Source organism: Macadamia integrifolia, chromosome 9, assembly GCF_013358625.1.
Source record: "Macadamia integrifolia cultivar HAES 741 chromosome 9, SCU_Mint_v3, whole genome shotgun sequence".
Lineage (NCBI taxonomy): Eukaryota > Viridiplantae > Streptophyta > Magnoliopsida > Proteales > Proteaceae > Macadamia > Macadamia integrifolia.
In genome coordinates, this window is record NC_056565.1 from 35,363,850 (window position 1) to 35,382,633 (window position 18,784).

General features: G+C 42.5%; 1 protein-coding gene across 1 annotated transcript in view; it reads right to left on the bottom strand.

Annotated features, from left to right (window-relative positions):
* The window catches only part of LOC122089157, an 83,716-nt gene that overhangs the window by 2,263 nt on the left and 62,669 nt on the right, over positions 1-18,784 (bottom strand). The window contains exons 3-4 of the mRNA XM_042658662.1: positions 976-1,063; positions 96-215 (exon numbers count right to left, since the gene is read on the bottom strand). Of these exons, the coding sequence (XP_042514596.1) occupies positions 96-215; positions 976-1,031 (176 nt within the window). The 5' untranslated portion in view covers positions 1,032-1,063. The remainder of the gene's footprint in view (positions 1-95; positions 216-975; positions 1,064-18,784) is intronic.

The window sequence follows — 18,784 nt, forward strand, 5'->3', positions numbered from 1 at the left end:
TGCAAACAAGTAGATCAAAGCAGCTGAGATGAGTTCTGTGATAAATAAAGACAATGCATAGCCAGATGTGAAGAATTGAAATGGAAAGCAAATACCTGAGAGTAAATGCAACAACCATGGGACGACCTTCATGCAGGAGCTGCACAAACTCTCGCTCTGACGTAAAGTCAATAACCCGCGAGGGCCCAAAGTCTTTTGGGTAACCAGTATAATACCTAAAATTTATAGGGAGAACTTCGTCACGAGAAAAGAAAGAAGCAGGTTCCCTCAGGAATGGACAAGGTTTCAAAAATAGAATTGAATCAGCAGAATTGGCCAATTTGACAAGGAATGATCGACCCTGATCCCAATCAACACCACCGATTGGGAATGAATGAGTTCTGACCAACTTGGTCCAACTCAGTTCGGCTGATTTCAGTCTTATTAAAATCGGAATCAATAGATACCAATTTGATACCCACTTATGAGTTTTTAAACCTTGTGTAAAGTCCTTTAATACTACACTAATGGAAGAAATAATTGAAATTTCAGCAAAATCTACTGAAATTGGTGAAATATTTCTGTTTCACCGTGGTTCAAGATCTGGTAAAATTGACAAAATTGTTCAAATCTGTTAACATGAACAAAAATATTTCTGCCTTCCCCCCATGAAATCACCCACCCCCACCGTCCGAAATCTAAACATTTCATATTACGCAATTGAAGAATAACAAGAAACCCCACTTTCAGACCAGGGTACATCTTTCAAGTGCATCTCTAAGCTTTTCAATCTCTCCTTACACTAAAAAATGGATCAAAAAATAATTTTTCTTTGGATATCCTTATTAATCAGCTTTAAAAATATTTAAAAAAAAAAAAAAAGAAAAGAAGCCAAGATTTTAATTGGGATAAAGAATAGCTTGCTCTTTCCAGAGAGTGAATAATGTTAAACTAAATGGGCAACAAAGTAAGAAAGGCATAAGAATGAACACATACTTGCTCGTAGTGCGGAGGCGACTGATCATCTGGTCAAAGAATGATGACTCCTCCATCTGGCTTCAGCAAATGTTAAGGGAACCAGACTCTAATCAAGATAAGAATACACACATATTCATAGTAAGCATAAGCAGGAACAAGCATTAGAAGATGATTAACTAAGCAGAGCAATGCAGGCACAGGACCAAGTGGAGAAATTAAGAGAGACAGAAGCATGCAGTACAGAGTAAAGAAATTCCAAAAACCCTAATTTGAACTAAAGCTAGAGAAATGGGTGATGTTGCAGAGAAACTTAGAAATGTTACCCGCCGTTATGGGAACTCCAGAAAATTTCACTTCGATTTGTTTGGTTTGATTGCTCCAAACCTTCAACCTCTACCAAGGAAGGAATGAAAACCTTACAAAGTGCCCACAAGGGAGGAGGGAAGAGGGGTCTGGATATCATGTGCGGGTCGCACGTTTAGCATCTGAATAAAGAAGTGAGTAACGTGTCGATATCTTTTTTAGGCATGCGATAACCATCGTGCCCCGCCTGGGTGTGCCTACTGTCTACAGCCTACCCTTATGTTTGATGCAAGGACCGCTCTTGACCAAATTTAAAATTGGTCAAGCAATCCGCTTGTATAGCCACTACGTCAGTGCACAGACCAATGCGAAAGCATCTTCAACACATGGGGCAACCCATTCTTTTCATCCCCGCTTGTGTCTAGGCATAGAAGCAAGCAAGCAGGTAGAAAATATAAATAGGACGAAAGAGCTTTGTCCCGCAGCCATCGTCCCAACACATATGCCATTGAGAAGCTGCTCAGAGGCAGCGTGTTCTTTTCACACCCACCAATGTCTAAGGGTAGAGCCACATAAGCGGGCAAAGTTAATTTTCCAATAGAAATATTGCTCCCCTTGTGCTCTCTTGGCCCGCTGGCCTGTGTGTTTTGCATTTCCTACGCTAGACCAAAAAGGTGCTTTTGCCCAAATGTTAAATATGGGCAAAGGAACTGTCTACTAGCACAATCATTGTACAAACACACATGCCAATGGAATGTGGAAAGGTCTTTTCAGGCATGTCTGTGTCTTGGCATAGAGCCACGCAAGCATGCAGGGTTAAGGAAAATCAATAGTTAAACATATTACCACCCCAAAGAAACGATAATAGTTCTATCAAGAGTTTTAAACCAAACAACACCTTAAACCATCTGCGGTTTGCCCAAATGGTTAGGGCAAATTGAGTATTGTGTGCTGACCCGCACATCTTGGTTAAATAATCGAACTAAAGCCCCTGAATTGCTTGAAACCTGACACAAAATCTTAAATGGCTCTGATACTTAGAATCGACTATGACTGTCAAATTCAACCAAGTCATGAAACATCAATTAAACCAATCTTACAGGATAGAGATTTGAAAGGAACTCAAATTACAACATTAAGAGAGAGAGAGAGAGAGAGAGAGAGACAGAGACAGAGATAAGATTTGGCCCCAAGAGTTGTAGGTTGTACGCTGTAGTAGCAGGAGACTCGAATAGCCAAGGGGAAGAAACTAGAAAGAAGATGATAGGATTCTATTCGGTTCAAATAGGAATACAGGATTAGTCATTAGTCTCACAACTAGGTTTTAAAACTCGTAATCGGTGAATGAAGCGGTAACAAAGGATTGGAATTGGTCTGAATCAGTGTAGAAAAACCTAGAATCAAGTGGATTCATGCAATATTCCCCTGTTTTTGACTATTTAATAAAAAATCGGTCGATTCAACTCAATGAAAATCAGGATTGGTGAGTGTCGATTCTAAAGTGAATCAGGTGATTACCAATCCGATTCAATGCTTTTTGAAACCCTGCTCATGACTCATTACAGGGATTTTATTTTACTGTTTTTGAGTATTTTTATTTTTCTACCAGAATCAGTAGGTTTTCCAGGATTTGGCCCAAAATAACAAACCATTGTAGGGTTTCCCCAACTCAAACCAAGACCTTTTTTTTTCTTCTTTGGTACAATGCAAGCTTCACGACTTTTGACCAGGAATCCTAATTTTAACACTTTGGACTTATGATGCAAGTAACCCAAAAACAAACCTCCCAATCATTTCATAGTAGAAAGAATGTAGAACCTCTCAAACACTTGAATAAAAATAAGAAAAAAAAAAAAGGAGTTTAAGATGGAGAAAGGTTTGGAATTTGAGATGGAGAGAGATTTGAAGTTTAACTATGTTGATGCCTTACGAGCAGAGTCGACAGTCAGTGGTACTCATTGTCAAAGTCGTCATCATTATCCCCTCTATCTTGTACATAATGTTATTGGAACTCTACTGGAGTGGGCAACCAAAACTGTTGGAAGAAAGATGGCATACTGCTCTACTAGTCTAACTACTATCTCCAATAGGTAGGCTCCAACTATGACTCCCCTAACCATAGTTGTCTAAGCGACGACTAGGCATCCAGGCAGTTTTCCTAGGGGCTAGGCAACAGTCGCCATGTTGTACTGCATGTCGCCTTGGGTTTTGTCTCTTATTTATGCCAAATATAATTTAAGTAAATGTTTTTTACTTAAGATATTATTCATAAATAAGCAAATACCCCCTATTTGAATCCAATAAAAATAGTTTAAAAATAATATTCCAAAAGGATAAAAAGTCAACCCCCTAGTCCAAGAACAAAGACTGAATTTTGGTTTTAGGGATGATTTTCAACTTCTACATGCTGGGGTTTTTCTCAATTATGAAAATTTTATAAATTCTATCATGTTAAAACATTGCTAAAAACCAAAAGTCCAGTAAAATAATCTTTTTTTTTATATCAATAAAATTATTTTCATTCAAGCGACTTTAATAGCATTTGCGCACTTGAAAATAAGTTTGACTGGAGCATAACTTTGTCTTTACAACTCAGATTTAAGTAATCTTAGATTTGTTGGAAAGCTGGTTTTATATTATAACTAATACAAAAAGTCAAATGTAAAAATAAAATCATTTGACCAGTCAAACTTATTATAAAACAAGAGCATTTCTCTAAATGTTGATTTTTTATAACTTAATATGACTTAATGTTAATTTTTTATGATTTAATATGGCTAACTGTTTATTTTTAATGACTTGATGTTGCGTAATCTTCATTTTTTATGATACAAGGTATATATAGCTTATTAAATAACGTTAAAAAATAGGAAAAATAAAAATAACACTTGTTCGCCTTGAGGCGAGGGCCTTCGCGCCTAAGCGCTTAGACAACCCTCCACTGCCTTGGTTTGTCATGGCACTGTGACAACTATACCCCTAACTATAAGTCCATACAACAAGTGGTTCGGCTTGGAAGGGTAAGCATATTGTGGTTTTGGTGGATAGATGGCTCTGGTGGCAAGGTGGGCTGAGGTGGAAATATGGACAAAGGTAGATACTCAATAAAATCCATAACGATGCATCTTTTTAGGGTTCAGTGGTTGAGTCTCCGATCCCGACTGTCAACTATATGGAATACATCCCTGCCTTTGCTCCTTAGAGTATTATCATCTTCGGACGTCATCAACCATACTTGCAGTATATTTACCATAACATTAGGACACTTTGAATAGGCTAAAGGCTAAACAATGTGTGCCGGAATTGCTAGTATACTCCTCCTCTACATCCTCGCCCACATCTCCACTGTCATGATTAGAAGGATCCATTAATGGCTCTTCATAATCAAATTTAGGTTCTGTTAGAACAAACATCAAGAAAGATGAAGAAAAACGAACAAATTATAGAAAGACAACATAGAGATTTAAAGTGATTCACAAACCAATGTGATGTGATATATCCATGGGTGATGTTATACCCGAACCCAAAAACTTCCGATTTTAATGTTCAGGTGCGACACCGGAGGACACCAGTACCAGTGAGCACTGGGTTGCATCCGCCTTTTGTCAAGGAAGGAAGGGCGACCCCACTTGCACCTGCTACCCATGCTTAAGTAATTGAAAGAGATTACAGACCCGAAGGGAAAGGTCAGTTGAACCTCACACACACTAAAAACCCTGGAGAAAGCCCCACTCAAACTGAGGAGAGATCTCCATACAAAGTGACTAGTTCAGCATTCACCGGCTAATGGTCACCGGGGGATGGAGCATCCACCGGTGAACACCATACGGTGAGTGCACAGGCCAGTTTTGGGTTATCTCACCGTGGGACCTGAGAGCTCACGATCGTGCACCCCAAACCCATCCACATTGATGGAACAATGTGTTAGGGAGTTGATTAATGTGGCGGGACATCTCGAAGTGGGCCATTAGTGCCGAATAGCGGAATAACCCCGTATTGGGTAAAAACCCATTAATTCCCCAAACAGCCCTTAGTGGGACTTAAGTGGCTATAAATAGGGCTCTTGCCATTCATTTCTTCTCCTACCAAATTAGAAACAAGGAAAGGGAGAAAGAAGAGGAAGAAGGAGAAGGCGAGCAAGGGAGGAAGGAAGGAGGAAGTCTAGGGCTCCATTCTTGAGGTAAGTCCTATATGCTCATCTCTCCACACACACACACATAAATCTCTCTCTCTCTCTCTCTCTCTCTCTCTCCTTCCCATTTCACTCTTTATTGGAAGTAATGGAGACCCAACCAAATCCCACCTACCCAACCATAAAGACTACATAATGGGAGGAGGAAATTAGAGTAAGAGACCTACATTGGCAAGGTTATTCACTCAACCTTGGGTCTAAGGACAAATCCCTATAAAACCCCAACCTAAAACCCTAGGATTTGGGAATTTGAACAAATCCTCTATGACCTAACATCCTAACCTAATCCTAAGTTGGGGAAAATGAAATTAAAACCTATGTATGGTGTGTGAGAGTGATTTCATGAGCCATTAATGACCATTCCATGAGATCAACCTAAGTCTTCCCCAATTTAGCTTAACCTAGACTTGTGTATTTGGAGAAATTGGGTGTATCTTGAAACCCTATGTTGATCCACTCACTAATTTCACTAAACCTAAGCTAAGTTAAGTGTGTGAGGATGCCCTACATGAAAACCAACCCTAAAATCACAAAACCCAATTTGTAAACTATACAAAAGAGGGAGAAGGGAGGAATGGAGTTGGGAAATGACACCCCACTGAAAAAGACGCATTTCCACCACAATACACAGCCAATAGGGCTGATCTAGGCAAGAAAACCCCAATTTTAACTTCACTGGCTTATGGTCACCGGCCAACCGGTGAAGGCACAGACCATCCACCGGTGAAAATATTGCAGGATGTGCATTCCTTTCGGATTTATCCACCGGTGAATTCACCGGCGGATGATCATCCACTGGTGAACCATTTTAAAGTTAATTTTTAATCCTTTTATTTGGGGCACGAGTCTTAGTGTCTCACTCCTCTATGAATAATCGAATAACCTAAAAACACTATATATCCTAGGAGTAGAACCGAGAAATGACGGGAACACAAAACACGAAACCATCAACTATCTACCACCATCTAGAACACGAGGTGAGGGGATTTTGTGTGTTTTTATGGAATGCTTCTATCATAATGCATATGTGGATGTTATCATTTTGCATATTATTATATCATTCCTTATGTAAAGTTTTGATGTGGCATGAGAATGTGGATTATGATTATGCATGTGTGTGTGTGTGTGACTGGGATGCAGGGTGGCCTGTGGTGGGTGCCTACGGCACTGTATGCCCAGGGTGTGTGTGCGTGTGTATGTAGAGACTGGGATGCAGGGTGGCCAACTGTTGGTGTCGGCGGCACTGCATGCTCAGGGTGAGTGTGTGTGCGTTTGTGTGGGGGGGTGTAGGGTGGCCAATGGTTGGTGCCGGCGGCACTGCATGCTCAAAGTGTGTGTGTGACTGGGGTGCAAAGTGGCCAACGGTTGCTGCCAGTGGCACTGTAGGCTCAGGGTGAGTGTGTGTGTGTGTGTGTGATTGAATTGGGTTATGGCATATTAGAATGCATTGGGCTAGGATAACCACCCTGGTGCTACAACCCTTGCCAATAGGGGTTTATGTATTGGCTAATCCTCTCGTCCGACGGTCCGTGGTTGGGGATGATTTCCGGTGACTGAGGTGTGAAGATTCCAGCGTCGTGACAGACCCTCACGCGATGTTTGATTCGGTGACAGGTATACCCTACATGCGATTTTTGATTCGGTGTAGTGGTATTACGGGATGGTTATTAATAGGGTTTGCCGGGTAACGATGTGGTTCCAGAACCAGCACGCTCCTGACTCGCAACTAGCTAGTATCCCTAGGGACTGATAACGTACATTCATGACTGGGGATAACACCTATGTTGCAGTAGCACTTATACCCCCTTTGGACTTAGAAATTGTTGCTTAGAATTGCTTGATAATAAATGCATCATGTTATTGCACTCATATAATTGCATTCATATTGATGTGGTCAGGCATGAATATTTATACTATTGCATTTTCTTGGATTGTCATGATTGCTTGTGTGTTACCCCTCATTGAGCTTCGTGGAAGCTCACCCCCCGTTGTTGCCCCTTTTTAGATATTGATTCAGGAAATCCTTTGAAAACTGTGATCGAGGTCCCGGCTCTCTACGAAGGTGACCTCTGGGATGAGGAGCTGGTTGCGCACGAGGATGGATGTGTGTGCGATGATTGTGCATTTGGAGCACACTGAGGATGGGAGTATCATCTTCTATTTTTTATTCTTTTTGTACCTAACAGATGTAGCCCTATGAGGGCATAACGGTAATTATGATCAAGATGTGAAAACATTCTTTTTGTGTAAATATGGTAAATATCAATAGAAATCACCAGTTGATATATTTTGTTTCTATTATAAGTATGTGATTTTAGAATTCATTTCATAATCTTATGAACTTAAAGTACTGCATCGTGGATCCTGGATGGATTGTGGACACGTGTGCTTGTCCATGTCGCCAGCCTTCAGGTGAGTGGAGGTGGGGTGTGACGAGTGGTATCAAAGCGCGATACTCTGCTTTAAGTTATAAACTTATGAAATGTTAGGACTACTGGTGATTAGGTTATAAATAAAAGCTTAAAGATAAGTAAATAAATCATAGTTCACACATAGGAGACAAGTTGAAGAATGAAGCCGATAACACTGATAATTTCATTAATAACAAATTCAGCTTACAACTTTGAGAGAGGAGAATACAAGACTTAACTAGGAACAAATTACATAGACGATAACTACCTGCTGAATAACTCTCAGGTTAATAACACTAATAACACAAATAAAACACAAAAGGATCACAATCCTAAGAACAAGACTGAAAGATTAGAGGACCTAGGAAAAACTACTGCTAGGGTGGATCACTGGGTGGTACTAAAGAAACTGTAGTATCTGCTAGCCCGAAGTAAGTGTCCCACCTATGGATCCATACCTCCAAATGACTGACCCTATCATCAATGTTGTCTAGACGGGTATTCAGACCCCGAAAACCTGTTTCCATAACCTGCATCACCCGATCCCAACCCACTGCATCACCTGGTGCGGTCGAAGAAGAAGCACCACCGGCATATTGAGATGAAGTGTAAGGAGGTGGGGTAGTTCCCCTATGGCCTTAACGCAGTGGAGGTCCATCATCTTCCCTATCCTCCCCATCTTCCTCGCTCTCCTCGGCCTCCTCGTCGTTTTCCATATCCATATCCTAGTCACCTCCTATAGGGACCATTACCGGCACCCCCTCAGCATCACTACCATCATTAGGGTCAACCTTCATCTTCACTAAAGAGTGTAAATCGAAAGGATACCTCTTGGCTCCATCTGTAGGCTCATAAGCATAGGGGACCCCAAAGTGTACGAAAATACTAGTAAGGAGATTTCCGTAAAGCAAATTTCCGTCCTTTGGGTACTTGGCCCGGTATGCCATATGCCGCATCAATAGGTATGGGAGGTTGATCTGGAGACCCACATACAAGCAAAGGGTAACATAGGCCTGGAGAAGAGAAACTTCATTGAAATGACCTCCAGCTGGTAATAAGTTTAACTGAACTACCCTACAAAGCACCTTGGGCGTGGTCCTAAAGCGACTGAACCTAGTCCATCCACCAGTGGTTCCAGTCAACTGCCGACACATCTCATCTAAACTATCTTGGGGCATGAAGGCTCCCCTTCTAGTCTTGGGAGCACAATATACACTCTCCCCGGCGCTTGAAATCCCAGTAATAGCACCAAACTCGGCTGTGGTGAAGGAGAGGTCTACTCCCATAACTCGGCTCGTGAGACGATAATCATTCTCCCCCATTTCCTCGCCCCTCAGATTGTAAAAGAACATTTGGACCAAGCAAGGATAACATCTGTCCCCTAGGTCCAAGAGGGGTGACCAACCCAGAGCCTGGAACCGCCTCGCTATACCAAAGGAAGGCATCTGACCATGCAATATTGCCTTCCCGGAATCTAAAAGTTTACTTCCAAACATCCCCCATTTCTATGCACTTTCCGCAGAGTTAAACCAAAATCTATCAAAGTTGGGTTCTGGAGAAGCTGGAATCTGTCCTGCAACTTTTCGACTGCGTGTGTCTCTTCTAGAACTCATGGTTGCATACAAACACAACAAATATACATATCCAACTAAGTGCATACAAAAGGAAAGGCACATTTGAAAAGAATGCAAGAAATTTCACATAAATCCCGAGTTAGGGTTTCACAGAGAAGAAAATTTGGGGAAAATGGAAAATCTAGCAAAATGAAGGAAAACCTTACCTCTTGCGCGAATATGGCATGGATTGGCGGCAAAGATCACCGGATGATGTTCTTCCAACCTTGGGAGAGCTCTCCAATCGTTCTTGGCAAGAAAAGGAAGAGGTTATGGTGAAAATGGGAGTTCTCGGCCAGCCCTTTTAAAAGACAGTAAAAGTGTTCACCGGCTGGCCGGTGAAATAATTACCATCCACCGGTGAGCATCCACCGGTGAAGTTAAAAAGGTGAGAATTTATTTTCTTTTCTTTATATGTGTGGTTCCATTTTACATATTTCCTTCCCTCAATATGTGGACATGAAGGATGTGGGTGTCTGAGCCTAGTACATAAAAAGACTTGAATATGCATGCTCAGTTGTACTAAGTTGCCTATGTTACCTCTTATACAGGAAGGTTCACATGGCTCCTAGAAAATCCCAAACACAGGTGGGACGGCCGCCTAAACGGCCACGCCGTGCTACTACATCTATTATGGGTCAGCCACTGACTTCGGAACCAAGTAGGGAAGAGGTGCCCGATACCACAGCACAGGAAACCCCTCCTGCTCCACCTATACTTTCTGCCCAGGATGTAGTGTCAATTATGGGCAACATGTTGCAAGGACTACAACAGCAACAAAATGTGATGATGTAAGGGTTGCAACAGCAGCAACTGGAGTTTATGACGGGTCTAAATGCACAGATCAATGCTGTGTTTCAGACTCGAGAGGCACAGGCTGTTCCACCACAGACACAGCCAGTACCTAACGTTGCTCCTACCACTATTCCCCAGGCACAACAAGTCCCAGCACCAATGGCTCACCACACAACCCACCCAGAAGGCTCCAATGTACATTATGCCCCATGACCTGATGCAGCACTAATACAGGGGCAAATAACACCACAGAGCCAAGCCATACTGCCTATACCTATGGACAATGTGAAAGTGAAGGAGACATTCCAGAAGTTTAGGCCTCCCTACTTTGGTGGGATTGCGCAAGACCCTTTGGCACCCACCAAATGGGTAGAGGGAATAGAGAAGGCATTTAAGGTAATGACCCTCACTGAAGAACAGAAACTGATGTGTGTCGACTACCAACTACAAAATGAGGCAAATGCATGGTGGAAGTCCATTGAACCTATCCTAGTGGCCCTACAACCTAACCTCACATGGGAACACTTTAAAGTGGCATTCTACAACAACTACTTCCCAGACAGTGTGAGGGAGAGGAAGGAAACAGAGTTCATGGAGCTGAAATAAGGGTCCAACTCTGTATTAGAATATCAACAAGATTTTGAGAAGTTGTTCTTCTTTGCACTTGAGCATTTAAAGGGGGATTAGGCAAAGGTGAAGAGATTTGAGAAAGGGTTAAGACCCGCTATAGGAGCTATGTTAGTGGCTCAATACCTCCACAATTATGCCCAGGTGGTTCAGGCTGCCAAATCCATTAAGGACAAACAAAGAGAGAACTATCATGCCATACAAAGGAAGAGGACAATGGCACCTAGCAGGTTCGGTAAGGGGACATATGCTAGTGCAGCCTCAGGTCAGTATAGAAGACCAGAAATAGGACAAGCACCACCACCACCTAGACCCATGGTAGCACAGTCTCAGACGATCCCCTTAAGGTATTTTGTCTGTCAGCAAACGGATTACTTTGCAAGGAATTGCTCATAGAGGAAACCGGGTGACCCCTATGTAGGACCAGCCAGATCAGTGCAGCCACTATCCGCCACCCGTCCGGCTCAGGCACCACAGGGAGCTAGACTGCAAGGGACAGTGTTTGCACTGACTACTAAGGAAGCAGAGGCATCGCTTGGAGTGGTCACAGGTACCTTGTTGATATCAATGACCCCTGCATATGTTTTGTTTGATACTGATGCATCACATTCATTTGTATCCCCCACTTTTTCCGCTAAGATGAATATCAAGCCAAAAATGTTAACACACAAGTTAGTAGTTAGCACACCGACTGGGAGTGAGGTAGGATTAGAGGAGATTTATGAGCCGTGTCTTATTCAAGTCTGTAGACGGGACATGATTGCTCATTTGATTAAATTAGAGATGCGTGACTTCAATGTTATCTTAGGTATGGATTGGTTATCTGCCTATAGGGCATGTGTTTTATGTGCTGAGAAGAAAATTGTATTCAAACTTCGAGAAGGAGGTGAGTTTGTTTACAAAGGGAGAAAAGTCAAGAAGTCCAAGAAACTAGTGATATCTGCACTTGAACTGAAAAGATTACTAAAGCAAGGATGTGAGACTTATTTGGCATCTGTGATTGACACAACTAAGGAGGGCAAGTCGGTAGAGGAAATAGAAGTAGTGAGAGAATTCTCAAACATCTTTCCTGACGACTTACCTGGACCACCCCCGGACCGGGAGACTGAATTCACTATTGATCTGATTCCTGGGGCAGCACTTGTATCAAAAGCTCCATATAAGATGGCACTTTCAGAACTGAAGGAGTTGAAGGAACAATTACAAGATTTATTGGAGAAAGGGTTCATCCGACCTAGTGTGTCCCCATGGGGAGCACCAGTACTCTTTGCTAGGAAGGATGAGAGTATGAGAATATGCATAGATTACAAGGAACTCGATAAACTGACTATCAAGAATAGGTATCCGTTGCCCAGAATCGATGACCTTTTTTATCAATTGCAAGGTGCAACCACGTTCTCCAAAATTGACCTCAGATCTGGTTATCATCAACTCAAGATCAGAGAGGTTGACATTAGGAAGACAGCTTTCAGGACCCGTTATAGACACTATGAGTTCCTAGTTATGCCATTTAGACTAACCAATGCCCCTGCAGTGTTCATGGAGTTGATGAATAGAGTATTCCACGATATGTTAGACAACTTGGTCATCGTGTTCATCGACGACATTTTGGTTTATTCGAAGAGCTGGGAGGAACATGCTACCCATTTGAGATTTGGCCTTCAGAGATTGAGAGAGAAGCAGTTGTATGCAAAATTCAGTAAATGTGAGTTTTGGCTTACACAAGTGCATTTCTTAGGGCATGTTGTCTCAGAGAAGGGCATTGAAGTTGATCCTGGAAAGGTAGAGGCTATGGTAGAATGGGAGGCACCTAAGAATGTAGGTGAAATTCGTAGCTTCCTGGGGTTAGCGGGATACTACAGAAGGTTCATTGAAAATTTCTTACGCATTTCTGGACGTATGACTCGACTAACACGGAAGGGAGTGAAATTTGAATGGTCTAAGGAATGTGAAGAAAGTTTCCAGGAATTGAAGCAGAAATTAATAATAGCTCTAGTACTTATTATTCCAGAAGGCAACGCCGGAATGGTAGTATATAGTGATGCATTCAAGTTGGGCTTAGGCTGTATGTTGATGCAAAATGGCAAGGTTGTAGCATACGCATCTCGACAGCTGAAGGACTATGAAAAGAATTACCCCACTCATGACTTGGAGTTAGCAGCGGTCATTTTTGCTTTAAAGATCTGGCGACATTATTTATATGGGGAAAAGAGTGAGATCTACAGCGATCATAAGAGTTTGAAATACTTTTTCACCCAAAAGGAGCTGAATATGAGACAAAGAAGATGGTTGGAACTGATGAAGGATTATGATTGCACCATCCATTACCATCCGGGGAAGGCCAACGTAGTGGTTGATGCATTGAGCAGGAAGTCTCAGACTCTATCCCTAGCAGCCTTGACGGTGAATGAACAGCTAATTGAGGAAGCTAGAACAATGGATTTGGAACTACTAATGAATGAGGTGGCAGTGACCTTGGCTGCACTTATGATACAACCATCGTTAGTGGGGAAAATCCAAGCCGCCCAAGTACTGGATGAGGATCTTCAGAAAATAGTAAGTGATATCAAAGAAGGAAGACAAAAAGATTTAAATTTCAAGTTGACTAAAGATGGGGTCCTCAAGTTCAAGGACAAACTTTGCGTACCAAAGGATGAAGAGATGAGGGAATTAATATTGAAAGAAGCTCACAGTTCACCCTACTCCATCCATCCCGGTAGTACAAAAATGTACAAGGATTTAAAAAGGTCCTATTGGTGGTGTGGCATGAAAACTGACGTAGCGACCCATGTAGCCAGGTGCTTGAATTGCCATCAGATCAAAGCAGAAAGGCAAAGGCCACATGGCTTATTACAACCCCTACCCGTACCAGAATGAAAGTGGGAAAACATTACCATGGATTGTCACAGGATTGCCGCGTATTCAAAAAGGGAATGACACAATCTGGGTAATTGTAGACCGACTGACCAAGGTGGCCCACTTCATCCCTATGAGAATTACTTACTCCATGGAAAAGTTGGCTCAACTGTATCTTGACAAAATTGTCCGATTACACGGTGTACCGGCAAGCATTGTCTCCGACCGTGATGCCAGATTCACCTCCAACTTCTGGAAATGTCTACAGAAAGCAATGGGGACACAACTGAATTTCAGCACGGCATTCCATCCACAGATAGATGGGCAATCAGAGAGGACTATACAAACCCTAGAGGATATGTTGTGGGCTTGTGTGTTGGATATGAGCTATAGTTGGGATGAGCACTTGTCACTCATAGAGTTCTCCTACAACATTAGCTACCAAGCTACTATAGGCATGGCACCTTATGAAGCCCAGTATGGTAAGAAATGCAGAACGCCTTTGTATTGGGATGAAGTTGGAGAAAGGAGGATCCTAGGCCCAGAACTGATCCAAGCCACTTGTGAGAAAGTGGATGTAATTAGGGAGAGAATTAAGGCGGGTCAATCAAGACAGAAAAACTATGCGGATGTTAAACGAAAACACCTAGAGTTTGAGGTGGGTGATAAAAATTTTCTGAAAGTCTCCCCAATGAGAGGAGTGAAGAGGTTTGGCAAGAAGGGAAAGCTAAGTCCTCGATACATGGGACCTTATGAGATATTGAGTCGAGTCGGAACAGTAGCTTACCGGGTCGCTATGCCACCCGAATTAGAAGGAGCTCATAACGTATTTCATGTTTCCATGCTCAAGAAGTACGTTTCCGATCCAGCTCATATTTTGACACATGTACCCTTGGAACTTGACGCTGATTGGAAGTATGTAGAACAACCAGAAGAAATCATTAACCGAAGAGACCACATTCTCTGCAATCGGACTATTTCTTATGTACTAGTCAAGTGGAGGAATCACTCAAAACAAGAAGCATCTTGGGAACATGAGGAGGAAATGAAGAAAAATATCCTCAGTTGTTTGGATCACCAGGTATGACAAATTTCGGGGATAAAATTTCTTGTAAGGAAGAGGGAATGTTATACTCGAACCCTAAAACTTCCAATTTTAATGTTCAGGTGCGACACCGGAGGACACCAGTACCAGTGAGTACTAGGTTGCATCCGCCTTTTGCCAAGGAAGGAAGGGCAACCCCACTTGCACCTGCTACCCATGCTTAAGTAATTGGAAGGGATTCCAGACCCGAAGGGAAAGGTCAGTTGAACCTCACACACACTAGAAACCCTGGAGAAAGCCCCACTCAAACTGAGGAGAGATCTCCATACAAAGTGACCAGTTCAGCATTCACCGGTTGATGGTCACTGACGGATGAAGCATCCACCGGGGAACACCATACGGTGAGTGCACAGGCCAGTTTTGGGTTATCTCACCGTGGAACCCGAGACCTCACGATCGTGCACCCCAAACCCATCCACATTGATGGAACAATGTGTTAGGGAGTTGATTAATGTGGCGGGACATCTCGAAGTGGGCCGTTAGTGCCGAATAGAGGAATAACCCCGTATTGGGGAAAAACCCATTAATTCCCCAAACAGCCCTTAGTGGGACTTAAGTGGCTATAAATAGGGCTCTTACCATTCATTTCTTCTCCTACCAAATTAGAAACAAGGAAAGGGAGAAAGAAGAGGAAGAAGAAGGAGAAGGAGAGCAAGGGAGGAAGGAAGGAGGAAGGATAAGACTCCATTCTTGAGGTAAGCCCATATGCTCATCTCTCCACACACACACACATAAATCTCTCTCTCTCTCTCTCTCTCTCTCTCTCTCTCCTTCCCATTTCACTCTTTATTGGAAGTAATGGAGACCCAACCAAATCCCACCTACCCAACCATAAAGACTACATAATGGGAGGAGGAAATTAGAGTAAGAGACCTACATTGGCAAGGTTATTCACTTAACCTTGGGTCTAAGGACAAATCCCTATGAAACCCCTACCCAAAACCCTAGGATTTGGCAATTTGAACAAATCCACTATGACCTAACATCCTTACCTAATCCTAAGTTGGGAAAAATGAAATTAAACCTATGTATGGTGTGTGAGAGTGATTTCATGAGCCATTAATGACCATTCCATGAGATCAACCTAAGTCCTCCCCAATTTAGCTTAACCTAGACTTGTGTATTGGGGAAATTGGGTGTATCTTGAAACCCTATGTTGATCCACTCACTAATTTCACTAAACCTAAGCTAAGTTAAGTGTGTGAGGATGCCCCACATGAAAACCAACCCTAAAATCACAAAACCCAATTTGTAAACTATACGAAAGAGGGAGAAGGGAGGAATGGGGTTGGGAAATGACACCCCACTAAAAAATACGCATTTCCACCACAATACACAGGGGCCACAGGGCCAATAGGGCTGATCTGGGTAAGAAAACCCCGATTATTAACTTCACCGGCTGATGGTCACCGACCAGCTGGTAAAGGCAGGGACCATCCACCGGTGAAAATATTACAGGATGTGCATTCCTTTCGGATTTATCTACCGGTGAGCATCCACCGGTGAACCATTTTAAAGTTAATTTTTAATCCTTTTATTTGGGGCACGAGTCTTAGTGTCCCACTCCTCTATGAATAACCGAATAACCTAAAAACACTATGTATCCTAAGAGTAGAACCAAGAAATGACGGGAATACGTAACACAAAACCATCAACTATCTACCGCCATCTAGAACACGAGGTGAGGGGATTTTGTGTGTTTTTATGGAATTCTTGTATCATAATTCATATGTTGATGAATTTTATCATTTTGCATATTATTATATCATTCCTTATGTAAAGTTTTGATGTGGCATGAGAATGTGGATTATGATTGTGTATGTGTGTGTGTGACTGGGATGCAGGGTGGCCTGTGGTGGGTGCCTATGGCACTGTATGCCCAGGGTGTGTGTGCGTGTGTATGTAGAGACTGGGGTGCAGGGTGGCCAGCGGTTGGTGCCAGCGGCATTGTATGCTCAGGGTGAGTGTGTGTGTGTGTTTGTGTGGGGAGAGGGTGCAGGGTGGCCAACGGTTGGTGCCGGCAGCATTGCATGCTCAGAGTGTGTGTGTGACTGGGGTGCAGGGTGGCCAACGGTTGGTGCCGGCGGCACTGTATGCTCAGGGTGAGTGTGTGTGTATGAGTGTGATTGAATTGGGTTATGGCATATTAGAATGCATTGGGCTAGGATAATCACCCTGGTGCTACAACCCTTGCCAATAGGGGTTTACATATTGGCTAATCCTCTCGTCCGACGGTCCGTGGTTGGGGATGATTTCTGGCGACTGAGGTGCGAAGATTCCAGCGTCGTGACAGACGCTCACGCAATGTTTGATTCGGTGACGAGTATACCCTACATGCGATGTTTGATTCGGTGTAGTGGTATTATAGGATGGTTATTAATAGGGGTTTGCCGGGTAACGATGTGGTTCCAGAACCGGCACGCTCCTGACTCGCAACTAGCTAGTATCCCTAAGGACTGAGAACGTATATTCATGACTGGGGATAACAACTACGTTGCAGTAGCACTTATACCCCCTTTGGACTTAGAAATTGTTGCTTAGAATTGCTTGATAATAAATGGATCATGTCATTGCACTCATATAATTGCATTCATATTGATGTGGTCGGGCATGAATATTTATACTATTACATTTTCTTCGATTGTCATGATTGCTTGTGTGTGTTACCCCTCACCAGGCTTCGTGGAAGCTCACCTCCCATTGTTGCCCCTTTTTAGAAGTTGATTCAGGAAATCCTTTGAAAACTGTGATCGAGGTCCTGGCTCTCTACGGACGTGACCTCTAGGATGAGGAGCTGGTTGCGCACGAGGATGGATGCGTGTACGATGATTGTGCATTTGGAGCATGCTGAGGATGGGAGTATCATCTTCTATTTTTTATTCTTTTTGTACCTAACAGATGTAGCCCTATAGGGGCATAACGGTAATTATGATCAAGATGTTAAAACATTCTTTTTGTGTAAATATGGTAAATATCAATAGAAATCACCAGTTGATATATTTTGTTTATATTATAAGTATGTGATTTTAGAATTCACTTCATAATCTTATGAAATTAAAGTACTGCATCGTCGATCCTGGAAGGATTGTGGACATCTCTCAAGAAAACGCGAACTTGCAACATGAAATCTCCCATGTAAACCTTAATTTGAAAATCTCAAAATCTCACTTAATTGTACAAGAAGATATTATAACATATATATGCTCCTCTAAGTCAGGCCTATCTATCAGGTCGTACAAGTCACCACCAAAATATATCGGAGCATGTCAATCTTCGAACCGGGTCAAGAATTCAAGACACATAACATGCTCCTCTATCAATAAGGTATTAGAGCCTCGGGTTTCAACTGGAACAAACCCAACCTCCCATCTCATCTTCTTCTCCCAACCCCGGATCTGGTCTTCCCTCCCTCAACAACTTCATCAACATTGAACTAACGGATTCAAATTATTAACTGTGGTGCTTCCAATTCAATTTTGAAGAGTTATGATCTCCATGGTCATGTCATTGGCTCCTCTTCCTGCACATCGGAGATCATTCCCACAAGTAGCACAAATACATGGTGACCTCTCTGAATCCTAATTATCTTACTTGGCAACGCTGGCATCAGCACCTTGTGAGCTGGTTGATCTCCTCACTTTTTGAATTTGTTCATGCATAGATTATTGACTGCACAGCATCTCAAGACATATGGAGTACTCTGGAACACCATTATTCAACCTCCTCCACTACTTGCATTATGCAACTTCAATTGCAGCTTCAAAATACTAAATGAGGCAACTCATCTATTCATGACTATCTTCTTAAAATCAAAAGAACTATTGATTTATTGGTTGTTGAGGGTAAGCCATTGAGTAATGAATATCTCTGTCTCTATGTTCTTAATGGCCTCAGTCCAGATTACGCCACTTTTGTGACATCCATT